Raw genomic sequence first — 15,102 nt, 5'->3', positions numbered from 1 at the left:
GTGCACGGTGGCCTCATCGTAAGTAACCTGAGGGGCAGCGGGGTGCACGGTGGCCTCATCGTAAGTAACCTGAGGGGCAGCTGTGTGCACGGTGGCCTCATCGTATGTAACCTGAGGGGCAGCGGGGTGCACGGTGGCCTCATCGTAAGTAACCTGAGGGGCAGTGGGGTGCACGGTGGCCTCATCGTATGTAACCTGAGGGGCAGTGGGGTGCACGGTGGCCTCATCGTAAGTAACCTGAGGGGCAGCGGGGTGCACGGTGGCCTCATTGTAAGTAACCTAAGGGGCAGCGGGGTGCACGGGGGCCTCATCGTATGTGACCTGAGGGTCAGCGGGATGCACGGGGGCCTCATCGTAAGTAACCTGAGGGGCAGCGGGGTGCACGGGGGCCTCATCGTAAGTAACCTGAGGGGCAGTGGGTTGCATTGGGGGCCTCATCGTAAATACACACGCCACATGACTGAATCAGCCCCTTCTTACACCTTTCTACTGTATATCAGCTCAGGTACATTTGGATACAGTCAGACATACAGTTCAAGACTCCCTAAAGCCACAATTATTTTGAATTAGTCTATTTTACCAATTCATTCCATCTCAGTGTTCTGTGTAATTGTCTGTATGTAGCATGCATCTTCCTCTGAATCTTCTCTAATGACCCCTAGATTCTGGAGCCTCGTTTTAACTCAGATACCCTGGCCATGCTGCTGAACATCCCCCCTCAGAAGACCCTGCTGCGACGTCACCTGGCCACCAACTTCAACATGCTGGTGGGCTCCCAGGCTCAGCAGGAGAAGAGGGAGTTCATGGAGTCTTTGGGCTACGCTCCGCTCAGCACTACAGCCAAAGTCAGGGTAAGAGATGACAGTACTGTACTGTAGGACGCCCAGGGATGAACCACCAGCCCTCTTTTTTTGTTCTTCCTCTCACTATCCTCTTTCTCTCTCCAACTCTCTCTCTCCCCCTCCTCTCTCTCTCTGCCCCCCACTCTCTCTCTCTCCCACTCTCTCTCCCACTGCTCCCTCTCTCTGTCCCCCACTCTCTCCTCTTTCTGTCTCTCTTTCTCTCTCTCACCTCTTCTCGCTCTCTTTCCCCCTAACCTCCTCCCCTTCCTCATCTCTTTAGAGAGACAGACAACACCTTAATCCTCAGCGTGATACCTCAGACCTGGCAAAGCTCTAAGACCACCTAGCAGCTTTGCGTGCAGCAGGCTTTTGTAGCACCAGCTCATGTCTAAGACTCACCGCTTTGTTAAGGCTAGCAGAAAATGTGCTGAGGAAAAATTTTGCGATAGCATAATGTACTCAGTCAGCACAATTAGGCTTAAAGGAACCTTTTATAGCAACACTGCCCATGTTGTACGGTGTTTAGAAATTTATTCACTGATGATGGTTAAAGGGCTAGAATAGAAGTGACACACAGATTTACCTCAGTATGTTCATAAACCATGTTCTCTCTGTGCTATCTTCTGTTCAGCCAAAGAAGTTGGGCTTCTCAAACTTCGGCCACCTAAGGAAGAAGAGGTGTGACGAGTCAACAGACTACATTTGCCCCCTGGAGGCGGCCCAGGTCCAGGCGGTGCTGAACGGGGCCCACCGGCCCTACTCCGGCTTCAGGGGCCTCAGCCCCATCCTAGACAGAGACCCAGACAGACGGGAGCAGGTGGGGCCAAACAGCTGATGATGTCAAACTACTGTACCTACCTACCCATCACTACTCAGCTTGCAGCCAATAACCCCATCTCTTCCTGCCATGCCTTTACAACCCACCCCAGCACACCCACCTCCACACCCCTCACGTGCCATCATCTAACAATCAACCCCAGCCGCAGGCATGAGCTGCACTCTGGACACTTAAGAGTGGATGGTGAGTGGGAGAGCTCACCGCTCCTATGTTCTCGGTGGATTCACAAGCCTAGTGTTCAGCTGTGATCTATCACCTCACCCCTTTAATGCAGTAGGATAATGCTACTATTGTAAACGATATTGTGCATCATTTTAATTATCATTTTAACACCTGTATTTGAGATTCACATAATGGTATTCATCCATTGTTTTTAAATATATTCCTAACCAGTAGAAAGTAATGTTGCTGTTTGTCAGACAGTTATGGATTGAACTTGTGCAATATTTGCATATGGAGGAATGCATTTCATATATTTATGTTGTTAAATAAATTAAAAGAAGTACAATGAGATTTTATAGCTGTGCACATTTTGATGGATTCCAGATTGTGATTACGCACTGTTATTTTCATATATGACTGTTATAATATTTTTATAGTTAAAGATAACGCTTCAATCAAAGAATCCCTCGTTGTCATTCATTGTAAATAGCATTATCCAAATCCATCAATAAAGATTGTAAGTGTGATAAGTGTTTTATTCTTCCTGATCAATTATATTCAATCTTTATACAAAGTATGCTTCTCTCATTAGAGAAGGAGACAGTAGTCTTGTCTCCGTTTTATGATGAAATTATGCTCATTTTAAGTAAACTTTAATCAAAGAGACACTTGTAATGAAATACATTGTGCAGTGCAGAGACATCAGCATGCATCATTAATTAACCATTATCATTCACTAACTTGCTCATCAATTCTTCTGATCATCATGATTGACCCATTATATGCAAGATGGGGTAGTGTATACGGAGCACCTTGGGGGGGAGGGGGGGGACTCAACCATCTTCAGGTACATCCTTATCATAAATCCATAATGGCCACGTTCTAGGCTGACTACACTGCAGACACCTGCCAGATCTCACAACACCTGGATATGTATCTAAATTACATATCAGCTAATCACATCAGTCTGATACCCGACTGCACAGTTGGCACGTAATCATTGGTTTATGCAATGCAACGACTGCAATGTAGTTAGCATGGAATGTGACCTATGATTTGAACAGTGGTGCTTGCTCAGCAGCTATATCCCTCTACCCTGCCACCCATCATGCATGGGACTAAACAAAGCACGGTGTGTTATGTCATTGATGACCTGGCCTGTCAGTAGTACAAGTAGCTCTAGGACTAGGGGCTCTATTCAATCCATATCGCGTAAATTTAGCGTTACTGCATTCACAAGAAATGCTGCATATGTCAGCTCAATCGGATATTTACTTCTACGATACAGTTTGAATGGAGCCCCTAGGTGTTGTGTTTGATGAAAGGCCTGACTTTGCAGATGGCGGTGACAGAGGGGCCCGTGCTGCAGATAGAAGCTCTGTCTGAGGGAATTAACCAACTCACGGTAAGTAGCTCCTCAGTCAGTCTCGTTCAACAAGCTTTCTATGTCTGTTTAATTAAATAACCAGATAACAAAGATTTCCTTTTAAGCTGTTGTGTTTTACTTTTCTCCTCAATGCTGTGGTACTATGCTGTTATTATATTTGCTGACAGCAGGCGTTGCAACTGAACAAACAGGCTTCAACAAATAGATTTTGAATTTACTTTGTTGGGACATTAGCCTTAAGCCTTTAACTGACAAACATTGCAGCATAACACTCCTTGCTAACCCCAGGCCCTGGCCCTTCTTGCTTTCAGTATTTGCTTAGCCGAGATGAGGTTCTGAAGGAGATGAGACGCCCTCAAACAGCACTAGTCTGAGAGGATGCCATGCTGGCCACACTAACCGACACAGCCAATCAACCAAGGGAAAGCGCGGCCTCATACCAACCCAAACTCAACGTAGGGAGCTTTACCAGCAACCTCAACTGGCCATATCCCTTATCTCATCATAATACAGTACTATAATGAACACTACTTCTGTATTAGTGACAGAAACACAAAGAACATTGAAGCCATTCTGTCTAACGTGTGTCATTGGAGTGTAGCTCTTCCAAACTTAATAGTGAATAGTATGTACTTTGTCTTTTTGGTGAAAAGTATAGGCCTACCGCAAGCCACTTAAACATGTATTAAAGTGCTCTTTTCCCTACGTAATCTATTTCCCTGTAATATCGGCCAAACTGTATTATTTTGTACGATATATGTACATATCATATTTTACAAGTTGTTTTTTACGTATACTGAAAAATATAAACACAACATGCAATAATTTCAAAGATTTTACTGAGTTACAGTTCATATAACATCAGCACACGTGACCTGCGGTTGTTAGGTCGGTTGGATGTACTGCCAAATTCTCTGAAACGACATTGGAGGCGGCTTATGGTAGAGAAATGAACATTCAAATTCTCTGGCAACAGCTCTGTGGGACATTCCTGCAGGCAGCATGCCAATTGCATGCTCCCTCAAAACTTGAGACATCTGTGACATTGTGTTGTGTGACAAACGTGGCCATATATTGTCCCCAGCACAATGTGCACCTGTGTAATGATCAATCTGTTTAATCAGCTTCTTGATATGTCACACCTGTCAGGTGGATGAATTATCATGGCAAAGGAGAAATGCTCACTAACAGGGATGTAAACAAATTTGTGCACAACATTTGAGAGAAATAAGCTTTTTGTGGCTATGGGACATTTCTGGGATCTTTTATTTCTGCTCATGGAACATGGGACCAACACTTTACATGTTACGTTTATATTTTTGTTCAGTATATGTTTTCAAAGTTACCTGGACACATCTCTGATTAAAATAAGGCACTAGGTCATACTGTAAACAAACACACCCAACACTTAATACAGCTCATTTGTATTGGAACAATAAGAAACAGGTTTTTCCATGTTTCCACACATAATTGGCATATAGGCAGATGTAGTCTTTGTGGTATGTCCCTTTAACAAGTCACCAGACCAGAGGATCCCTTCTGTGAGAGAGCAAACACTAAGGGAAGCCTGCTCTCTAAGAGTTAGGTAACCCAGTGTACTGTCCAAAGCCTGGCATAACCTGTATGTGGATCCTTCTGCTGGTTGTTCATCTGCTTCAATCCAGCACATCCTAATATCTCACTAGGGTTCCAGAGAGGAGAGAGGGGCTGGAGCTGTTCCAAACATCAAAGGCAGACCGATACTGGTGAGTTTTCATTTAATTTAATATTACTTTTTTTACCAATCTGGAGCAAACACAGTACAATCCAAACATGTTTGTATTTTCTAAGGTTTGGGTTCCATTAGGGTTGGGTACCATCAACACTTATGTACCTTCAACCCCTGTTATTACACAAGTATACTTTTGTAACTTTTATGTCAATTATAATTTCTACAACAATAAACTATACTGTTGTTATCACATGTTCAGGTTATAAGGGAAACCACCCTCTAACCTAGTCCTGTAGATATGGGGAAGATAGAGAGCAAACAACCAGCCCCGGACATTCCCAAGATAATCTCAACCTGGTGGGAGAGGCTACAGAAGAAGCCACCAGCTCCAACCATGACCATTCCAAACATGAACTTTAACTTCCCAACCCTGTGGGGAAGGAGAGAGAGCAAGCTACCAGACCCAGACATACCCAGTATATTCTCCACTCTGTGGAGAACCCCCCAAAACCCCAACGATTTTGTCCCTCTATTCAACGACTGTGTGGGGATAGCTGCAGCTCGGACCCAGGAGTACCTCCTGTTCCTGGACCCAGAGGACAAGTTCCAGCCTAGCCCGGCAGCCCTCAATGACATCTTTCTAATGACCTACATCACCCAGAGCAGCCACCTCCACATGACCGACTCCTTCAACTGCACCACCATGACCAAGCAGCAGCGCATCCTCCTGGGTGCTGACTGGGTGTGGGCTGTGCTGGAGAGGCCCACCAAGAACCCCCGCATCCAGATCGCCGTGCAGATCCTGCACCTGCCCGAGAGGGAGGGAGGGCCAGCCGAGGACATCCCCCCGGAGGTGTACACTGAATCCATGCAGATGGCCAAGATGGAGTCTGCTCATAAGAACAAGGCAGAGAGGATGGTGGATTTCTGTGCCTCCATCGGTAATGACTGCTACGCCCTCTTTCTCCTCTTTGGCCGCAAGGGCGACCCGGGCAACATCTACGGGGTGCTGAGCAACAACTTTCATGCTGCTATAGGGAAGACTAAGATCAACCGTGCACTCATTGAGAATTTCTTTAAAGGGTCCAGGTACTTACACACGCCCACTGGAATGCTACAGGCTATTGTCACCAAGAGAGATTCTGACCCTTTAACTTTGCTCATCAAGTTTACCTGACCAGTGTGATCGATGACAGAGCAGCCATATGGGACCTTTCAGATGACTCTGCTTACTGTAGTGTTTCACATGGGAGGATGGACTGTTGTGGTTGGTGGGTTTATGCTTGCCTGGGACTTGGGGACCCTGTGTGCTGAAAATGGCCTGTGTCCATGTCTCATTTGTGGACTACTGACCCATGCCTGCTGACAGCTGCTCACACCCCTGTGGTTAGTATTTCTGTTAGAGCCCTATTCAATCAGATCCGCTTTAGCCGACAACCGCATAGCGGTTCTTTTGGCAGTGTCGGAGATGAAACTGCGTTAGAGCTGTCAAATCCAAAAGCGTCTCCTGACATTATACCTAAAGCGGACATTGCTATTGGCTGCACAGTGTCACATTAAGAGAAATACCATGAAGCCTTGTTTACAAGTTGGAACACTGGAATGTGAGATGGAATCTACACCTCCGTTAAGATGATAGAAACCCTCATTATTTAGTTGATTTTTTCAATTTTCAATTTGAGCGTCATTATTTCTATGTAGCCTACACTTTCTCCTTCTGAACTTCTAACGGAAGTGGGACTGGTGTGGCTTTGTGACAAAGATCAAGAGCAGCTGCTCAATGATTTGACAGCTCCAATGCAGTTCCACCTCCGACACAGCCAAAACATCAGCTATGCAGGTGTCGGTTATTGCCAGTTAACGCATGATCTGATTGAATCTAGGCCTTAATGGACTTAACACTTCACTGGCATTGCACTTAGGTAGTTTGTGTGAATTTCCACATATCTGCTATCACTACTCATTGACATTAACACCTCTGTACAGCTTATGTTGACATGGAAACTATGATTTGCCACAAAATATTTTTGTATTTTCTAGGATGGACTTAATGACTGAACACATTGTGATAGCTTCACCCAAAACCTAATTCTAAGTTCATTTGATTAAGGCGGATTGTTCTCTAAAAGTTGAGTCAAAGTAGGAAATAACAGGATGGGGAGTTCAAAAATAAATGAAATGTATATTTCTGGATGTCTTGAGTTATCTTGTTTAGAAGAGGATTATTTATGTTGAGGATTATGCTCAGTGGTAAGTAGCATAATGTAAATGAAGGGATTTGTGTTTAAATATGCAGGTTTGCTAAGGCTTCATGTTATATATACACACTGTGGTGCCGAGAATAATACTACTCTTTTTCCCCAATACCACAAAGACATCAGATTATGTTTAGAGATGGATTTAATGAGTAATGAGATTCAACAAAACATCCAAATGCTTTAGATACAGTACATGATTAGAACAATTATTACTAAAACAGTTCAAACATACTAAAACTAAACTAACCATTCACAGTATCTCACACAAAAAAGTTATTTGAATGTTCAACATGCAAATATGACATTTGTTATTCAAAACGCTAGAGAATATCCTGTTGGTCTTGAAATGTAGGGTGTTACATTGTGTTCTACACACAGAATTCAATAGAACATATTGTCTTAAATGTCCTGGTGTCGTTTTAATGTATCTATGCCTAGTTGGAGGCCTGGGAGTTACCAGTATGTGAATGTGTTCTCTGTCTTGTAGCCCAGAGTGGAGAGGTTGGGGCGCCATGGATGCTGGGTCATGGGGGGTGGGCCACACATGACAATGAGCACATCGTTGGACACAAGGGGAAGGTGCTCTTTCATCATATCAGCGTTCACAAACCCTGAGCTGTACTTCCGGTCTGTAATCAGAGGAAAACACAAGCTGAATTCAACCGTTTTTAATCAACAGATAAGGATCAGCCCTGCAGGCCAATGAAATGATCACATCCTGTTAGAGAAGATGTGCTTCATTTATGTGGAACTAACGGATGAGTGCCAGGATAGACAATTATTTGGAGCCTCATTTGCATACTGTACCATATGAGGAAGCTACAGTATAGCTGACGGGTCACATGGCAAAACAGAATCTAAATAGAATGTTTAGATCATAGCGATGTTGGGATATGATTGGAGGGGGAAGGGTTTCCATTCATTCAGTTGACATCAGTAACAAACCAATTCAAAAGGGTTGCTGCAGGTGCACCTTTGGGGATTTTTTGGTTATTGTCCGTCCGTCCGTCCGTCCGTCCCTCCCTCCCTCCCTCCCTCCCTCCCTCCCTGTCCGTCCGTCCGTCCCTCCCTCCCTCCCTCCCTCCCTCCCTCCAAAGTGTGTTATAATATGGTAACACAGCATGGTAAAAACGTTTTTTTTGCAGTCCAACACGAATGATACAATGGTATTAGCCCATGACAACGCTGTACCTTAATCTTTTTTATCATGGAATACTATGGTCTTACCTTGTGGAGGCTTGTCTAGAGTGAACCACAAATTGAGTTGTTCAGAGTGACTCTTCAGCACCTTCTCTAGTTCCTCCTGTAGTAGAATATGCTTAGTCTGGGGGCAAGAGACCCCAGAATAAGGGGTCTTTGATTTGATGATTGTCATTGAAGTTGTATTCATAACAAGCTCTGTGTCCACTTCATTGATAATCCACGGTGACGGTTTAATACTGTGTGGGATGTGACTCTTCCCTGTACGCCGGTGAGACTGACCTGGTTAGCAAATATGAGGGAGCACTTGGTGTCATCTGCAGGGTCTGCTGTAATACTGTGAATCAGCTGCAGCATGGAGGTAATCCCTGAAAAAGCACCCGGACATTTCATCCAATTAGCAGTTTTTCAACTCAGAGCACATGATTTATGCTGAAAGAAAAAGTTACACAAATTGTGTTTTCCTTAGGAGGAAGAAGACATGTCTCGTTCCAAAGAATTTATGCTACCCACGTATTTCTAAATAAATACTTGACACATACAGTTCCTACCTGTTCCACCAGCGAGTATACATACAGTATGTTTCATTGCGGACCTTAGCCTCAGACTTCTTATTAGGTTGAATGGCAAATTTGCCTTAAAATTGGGAGAAATTGGTTTCAATAAAGTTTGAGAAAGGGTTGATGCATTGTATTACATTGCCCTCTATTGGTCAAACAATGAAAATGCCATGATGAAGCACAGCATGGTACACACCTTACTAGAAGGACTAGATCACACACACACACACACACACACACACACACACACACACACACACACACACACACACACACACACACACACACACACACACACACACACACACACACACACACACACACACACACACACACACACACACACACACACACTTACCATTTATTGTGTATACAAGCAGGCCATTAGGACCTCTGAAGTCTATTTTGTCTCCAATGCTCATGGCGTCCAGGGACTGGGACATCTTACCTCTGTCAGGATAGTTAGTGTGAATGTTTTTGAAGTACACCTGGGAAAACATAGGCACAAGTTATGATGAACTTTCCCCAACTTATAAAAAGTCCGACAAGTAATTCAACTGATTGAAATTCAATTCCAAACATTCATCCAAATCCATCTATATGGTGTCAGATCCTTGCTGTTATATTGTAAAATGTCTGAACAAACTCAAATGATCTGTTTGAGAGGGCTGATGAATAAGAGTAGCTTGACCACCAGGTTCACAAAGCCCTGTCCCACATCACTGGAGACAGGAGTGTAGGCCTGGATCCCTAGGCTCCCATGGACCTTAGCTGACAGGTGCACATGCTGTCCTGGGTGGGAGGAAAGGGGTACATGGGGTGAAAGGGGCAGAAGAGTGATAGTACTATCTTCTCAGGCAGTCCTTGTGGTATTTATAAGTCCTTGATATACCCAGATAAGTAGGTCTCTGGTCTGATAGGATACCGGTGCTGTTGCACTGCCTGATATACCCAGATATAGGTCTCTGGTTTGATAGGATACCGGTGCTGTTGCACTGCCTGATATGCCCAGAGAAGTAGGTCTCTGGTCTGATAGGATACCGGTGCTGTTGCACTGCCTGATGAATGAAATAAGTGTTTAGTGTAGCATCAGTACGAAATGGCAGTCCAAGGATGTGTGTTGAAGAGGGAAGTCCAAAGCGAAACGGCTTTGTATCATGGCTTACATCCTGCGCAGAAACAGAGTTGGAATACTGTAACTTTAATATCACCGGCAGACCAACTCAATAGCAGCTTGAAGTTAGAAACCTTAACTAAATGGAACTACATTTAAAGGCAATGTCTCCAGTTAAGTTGAAAAAGGCCACATCCTAACAGAGAGCCCCTTGGATGAGTGAGGTAACTAATCAAGTAAAGAGAAACTGCAGAAAGGCAGAGCAGAAGTGAAAAAAGCCAAAGTTGCAGGTTCATTATGATATCCTGAGAGAGCCACTTGACATACATAACAAGGCAGTTAGAAATGCCAGACAGGCACAATATTCTTACTTGATCACTATTAATCAGAATAATTTGAGAGTGCTCTTCTCAAACATTGATTGCATGATAAATCCTTCCCCCGCAAACCGATGTGAACTTTCCTCCACATCTAAATGTTCTACCCAAGAAAGTCATTGGTCAACTGGAAAACATACAGAATGCTGCAGGGTACTGGCCAAGACCAGACGGAGAGCACACATTACACCGGTTTTAAAGTCTCTGTACTGTAAAACATACAGAATGCTGCAGGGTACTGACCAAGACCAGACGGAGAGCACACATTACACCGGTTTTAAAGTCTCTGTACTGTAAAACATACAGAATGCTGCAGGGTACTGACCAAGACCAGACGGAGAGCACACATTACACCGGTTTTAAAGTCTCTGTACTGTAAAACATACAGAATGCTGCAGGGTACTGAACAAGACCAGACGGAGAGCACACATTACACCGGTTTAAAGGTCTCTGAACTGTAAAACATACAGAATGCTGCAGGGTACTGGCCAAGACCAGACGGAGAGCACACATTACACCGGTTTTAAAGTCTCTGCACTGGCTGCCTGTGAGTTTTAGAATTTCATTTAAGATTCTTCTGTTTTTTTTTATCAATTCATGATTGTGCACCCCGATGCATGTCAGACATGCTTTTAAGTTATGTACTATACACAGTAGGTCCCTCAGGTCCTCTGGAACTGGCCTTCTAACTGTTCCAAAGCTTAGGATCAAGAGACGTGGAGAGGCAGCCTTTAGTTACTATGCCACCCCTGCCAGAGAACCTGTGGAGGGCTGAAACTGAAGACATATTTAAAAACATATTTTTAGTTTTACTTTTCCTTAGGGTGCTTTTTACATGTTCAGTTTGTGTCATTCCTTTATTTTTTATCTTATGTTTGTTGTGCAGTAAATATTTCAGCTTTTATTTTCATTGTTTTTTATTAGTTTTTTCCTGTGAAGTACATTGTGTTGCATTCCATGTCTGAAATGTGCTGCATAAATAAAGCTTGATTTGATTTGTTTGCGGAGACTGCATTCACGTAAACGCTGCATTTCATTTCAATCATAAATGACCTTTACATTTCAATCTCAATCTCGCAATACGTATTGAATCAAGCCCTAAATTTGTGAAAATCCTATAATTTGTCAGAAGAATCAGAATGATCTGAATTAGTTTTTGCAGGTGTAAAACCATGCACTCTAAAACAAGTAGAAACACATGGGAAACAGGGAAGGTGGGATTTATCTATACTACAATGTCATTTTATTTATTTCTGTGACTTGCAAACCTGCTGTAAAATGAATAAGAGTTCTGGCCAGATTACGAGAGGATGTCAAGTCATTGGGGATCAAGACGGGATGACTGGGAGGGCATCAGACACTTCGGTCTTTCGGTGGACCCACTCTCCCCAAGTAGAGACCCACTAGCCACTATAGTTGAATTAAATTCACAAGGTATTACAAACTGAACACAGTATTTAAAAGGCAGTCTTTCTCCAGTGTGTTTATGACATAATCCACAGACTGTTGGTACATCAGGAGAGGAGTTGGAGCATTAAAGACCTAAAAAGGCACAGGGCCTCAAAGTACAATGTAGTACTTTGCTTTATGTTTTTTGTGTGTTCCATGGGATGTACACCGCCCTATGACAAGTCTGCTAAAATGTTTTGTCTGGTTCTTCAATGATGGACCGAACAGACAAGGCCAACAAAATCCAATTTATTACATGGAATGTACATGGACTCCACAATGGAAAGAAAAAGCACAAGGTTCTAGAACATTTAAAAGAGATTATCAGCAGGTGTGGTTTTCCTGCAAGAGGTACGTTTCAAAAAGGAGAAATGTAATAATTTAAAAGGGGAGCTGGGTTGGAGAGGCCTATACTGCCACCTACTGTATTCAATGAATAGATTCAGTCTGATATTCAAATACAACACAATGTACAGTTGACAGTAAAAGCAATGAATATCGTTTATGCCCTAAAAAAAATAAAGGGAATGTTCAAAGGCCATTATTAGAAAACTATCATAGGAAGAAGGCAGTCTATTTCTTAAAAAGTTCACTTGTTGTAGGCATCCTGACAAACAAGAATACAACCTTTTCCCTTATATCCCAGTACCTTACATTGTAACGGCGTTCCTCCTCCTCTTCATCCGAAAAGGAGGAGTAGTGATTCGACCAAAATGCAGCGTTGTAGTTCGACATATTATTTATTAAACAAAACAGAAAACACGACGAACACTTGAATAATTACAAAACAATAAACGACGTAGACAGACCTGGACGACGAACTTACATGAAACACGAAGATCGCAATAACAGGAAAACTGACTACATAAAACGAACAAACAAAACCGAAAACAGTCCCGTGTGGCGTAACATACACAGACACATGAGACAACCACCCACCAACAAACAGTGTGAAAACACCTACCTTAATATGGCTCTCAATCAGAGGAAATGAAAACCACCTGCCTCTAATTGAGAGCCATATCAGGTCACCCTTAACAAACATAGAAACACACAACATAGACTACCCACCCAAACTCACGCCCTGACCGTCAAACGCATACAAAATAACAAAAAAACGGTCAGGAACGTGACATACATGGTGAAAAATACATATTGGTTTAATTGTATATCCCCCCAGGTGGAAAATCTTGGGGTGGGGGGTTAGCAGGCAACCTAAATCACAAATTTAGCAAGTTAGACAACAATAAAGGGTATATTCAAGGAACCTCCAAAGAGGCTGAAAAAAACATAATCTCTACAAATAATCTAAAGGACATCTGGAGATTACTATTCGACTACAAAAGACTACTCCTTTTTTTTCTCAAAGTAAGAAAATCTACTCAAGAATTGACTACATTTAATGTATATTTCCCAAAATTCACTACATTTATTGGGTAAAGAAATCCATGACATAGTGATATCGGATCATTCTCCTGTATCGTGCTTAATTACACCAACATAAAATATACTTAGTGACAGAATATGGAGAATGAACAGAGCGCATCGTCAAGAACCAAAATTTATTAAATACATAAACAAAAACAAAAAAAACTTTACCATTACAAATGAGGACAGAGTAAAGCCTTCCCCTGACATAATCTGGGATGTTAAGGGGATGATAATCTCATTCTCGGCAAAACATAAATCTGAGTTAATAAAAAAGAAAAGAGTTCAAAAAGAAAACATTTCTGAACTTAAGCAGGCATATGTTTTAGATTGAAGAGAGCCAACAACTACAGGTTAAACTAAAATTAAACATACTATTTACTGGCAAATAAACCCAGGAAACACCTTGTATTCCTCACAAATGAATACATGCCAAACCAGTTATAGTTTTAAAAGTTAAGGATACAAATGCTTCAATTAGACAACGCTATTAATTTCCATTTTAAAGGCTTTTATGAAAATCTATATAAATCCAAATTAAAGTTGGACTGATCTTACAGCCTTAGACTCAACAACCCTGAAGCAACTATCAGGAAGAAAAAAAATCCCTCCCAAATAAATATTAGACAAAACTTTCACGTGAAAAAAAGCACCAGGTATGGACAGCTTTCCCATAAAATGTTACTTAACATTCTGGGACAAAGTAGAGCTCCTAATTTACTGAAATGATAAGACATACAGTACTGTGCAAAAAATGTAGGCAGGTGTGAAAAAAATACTGTAAAGTAAGAATGCTTTCAAAAATAGACAGGTTAATAGTTTATATTTATCAATTAACAAAAGTGAGCGAATAGAAGAAAAATCTACATCAAATCACATTTGATGTGACCACCCTTTGCCTTCAAAACAGCATTACATCTTCTAGGTACACTTGCACACAGTTTGAAGGAACTCAGCAGGTAGGCAGGCCCAAACATCTTGGCGAACTAACCACAGTTCTTCTGTGGATTTATGCAGCCTCAGGTGCTTCTCTCTCTTCATGTAATCCCAAACAGATTCGATGATGTTGAGATCAGGGCTCTGTGGGGGCCATACCATCACTTCCAGGACACCTTGATCTTCTTTATGCTGAATTTAGTTCTTAATGACTTTCACTGTATGTGCGGGGTCTTTGTGTGCTGCAGAATACATTTGGGGCCAATCAGATGCCTCCCTGAGGGTATTGCATGATGGATAAGTATCTGCCTGTACTTCTCAGCATTGAGGAGACCATTAATTCTGACCAAATCCCTAACTCCATTTGCAGAAATGTAGCCCCAAACTTGCAAGGAAAATCCACCATGCTTCACTGTTGCCTGCAGACACTCATTCGTGTACCGCTCCCCAGCCCTTCGGCGAACAAACTGCTTTCTGCTACAACCAGTAGCAGAGCACCTGCTGCCATTTTTCTGCACCCCAGTTCCTGTGTTTTTGTGCATAGTTGAGTCGCTTGGCCTTGTTTCCACGTCGGAGGTATGGCTTTTTGGCCACAAGTCTTCTATGAAGGCCGCTTCTGACCAGACTTCTCCGGACAGTAAATGTGTGTACCAGGGTCCCACTGTTTTCTGCCAATTCTGAGCTCATGGCACTGCTGGACATCTTCCGACTGCGAAGAGAATTAAGCATGATGTGTCTTTCATCTGCTGCAGTAAGTTCCCTTGGCCGACCACTGCGTCTACGGTCCTTAACGTTGCCCGTGTCTTTGTGCTTCTTCAAAATAGCTTGGACAGCACACCT

The 15,102-nt window shown here is 42.8% G+C and overlaps 3 protein-coding genes across 6 annotated transcripts in view; 2 read left to right on the top strand and 1 right to left on the bottom strand.

Moving 5' to 3' along the window:
• Positions 1-5,290, top strand: part of LOC129862162 (liprin-beta-2-like) — a 121,591-nt gene extending 116,301 nt beyond the window's left edge. For all 4 annotated transcript variants that reach the window (XM_055933556.1, XM_055933557.1, XM_055933559.1 and 1 more), the window contains 5 exons: positions 663-851; positions 1,474-1,659; positions 3,182-3,247; positions 4,915-4,974; positions 5,200-5,290. In XM_055933556.1, coding sequence (XP_055789531.1) covers positions 663-851; positions 1,474-1,659; positions 3,182-3,247; positions 4,915-4,974; positions 5,200-5,223 — 525 coding nt within the window. In that variant the 3' untranslated portion in view covers positions 5,224-5,290. The remainder of the gene's footprint in view (positions 1-662; positions 852-1,473; positions 1,660-3,181; positions 3,248-4,914; positions 4,975-5,199) is intronic.
• Positions 5,239-7,128, top strand: rep15 (RAB15 effector protein). The gene has a single exon (XM_055933561.1). It carries the CDS (start codon positions 5,239-5,241, stop codon positions 6,115-6,117), a length of 879 nt encoding a protein of 292 aa, XP_055789536.1. The 3' UTR covers positions 6,118-7,128.
• Positions 7,129-7,322: 194 nt separating this feature from the next.
• On the bottom strand, positions 7,323-8,992 carry LOC129862167 (NADH-cytochrome b5 reductase 2). The gene is made up of 2 exons (XM_055933562.1): positions 8,426-8,992; positions 7,323-7,827 (listed from the first exon to the last, which is right to left on the bottom strand). Exons 1-2 carry the CDS (start codon positions 8,586-8,588, stop codon positions 7,652-7,654), a joined length of 339 nt encoding a protein of 112 aa, XP_055789537.1. The 5' UTR covers positions 8,589-8,992; the 3' UTR covers positions 7,323-7,651.
• Positions 8,993-15,102: the final 6,110 nt, after the last annotated feature.

The sequence above is a fragment of the Salvelinus fontinalis genome, chromosome 9 (assembly GCF_029448725.1).
Source record: "Salvelinus fontinalis isolate EN_2023a chromosome 9, ASM2944872v1, whole genome shotgun sequence".
Classification (NCBI taxonomy): Eukaryota; Metazoa; Chordata; class Actinopteri; order Salmoniformes; family Salmonidae; genus Salvelinus; species Salvelinus fontinalis.
The sequence above is the reverse complement of the archived record's forward strand: the minus strand, read 5'-3'. Positions and strand labels throughout refer to the sequence as shown.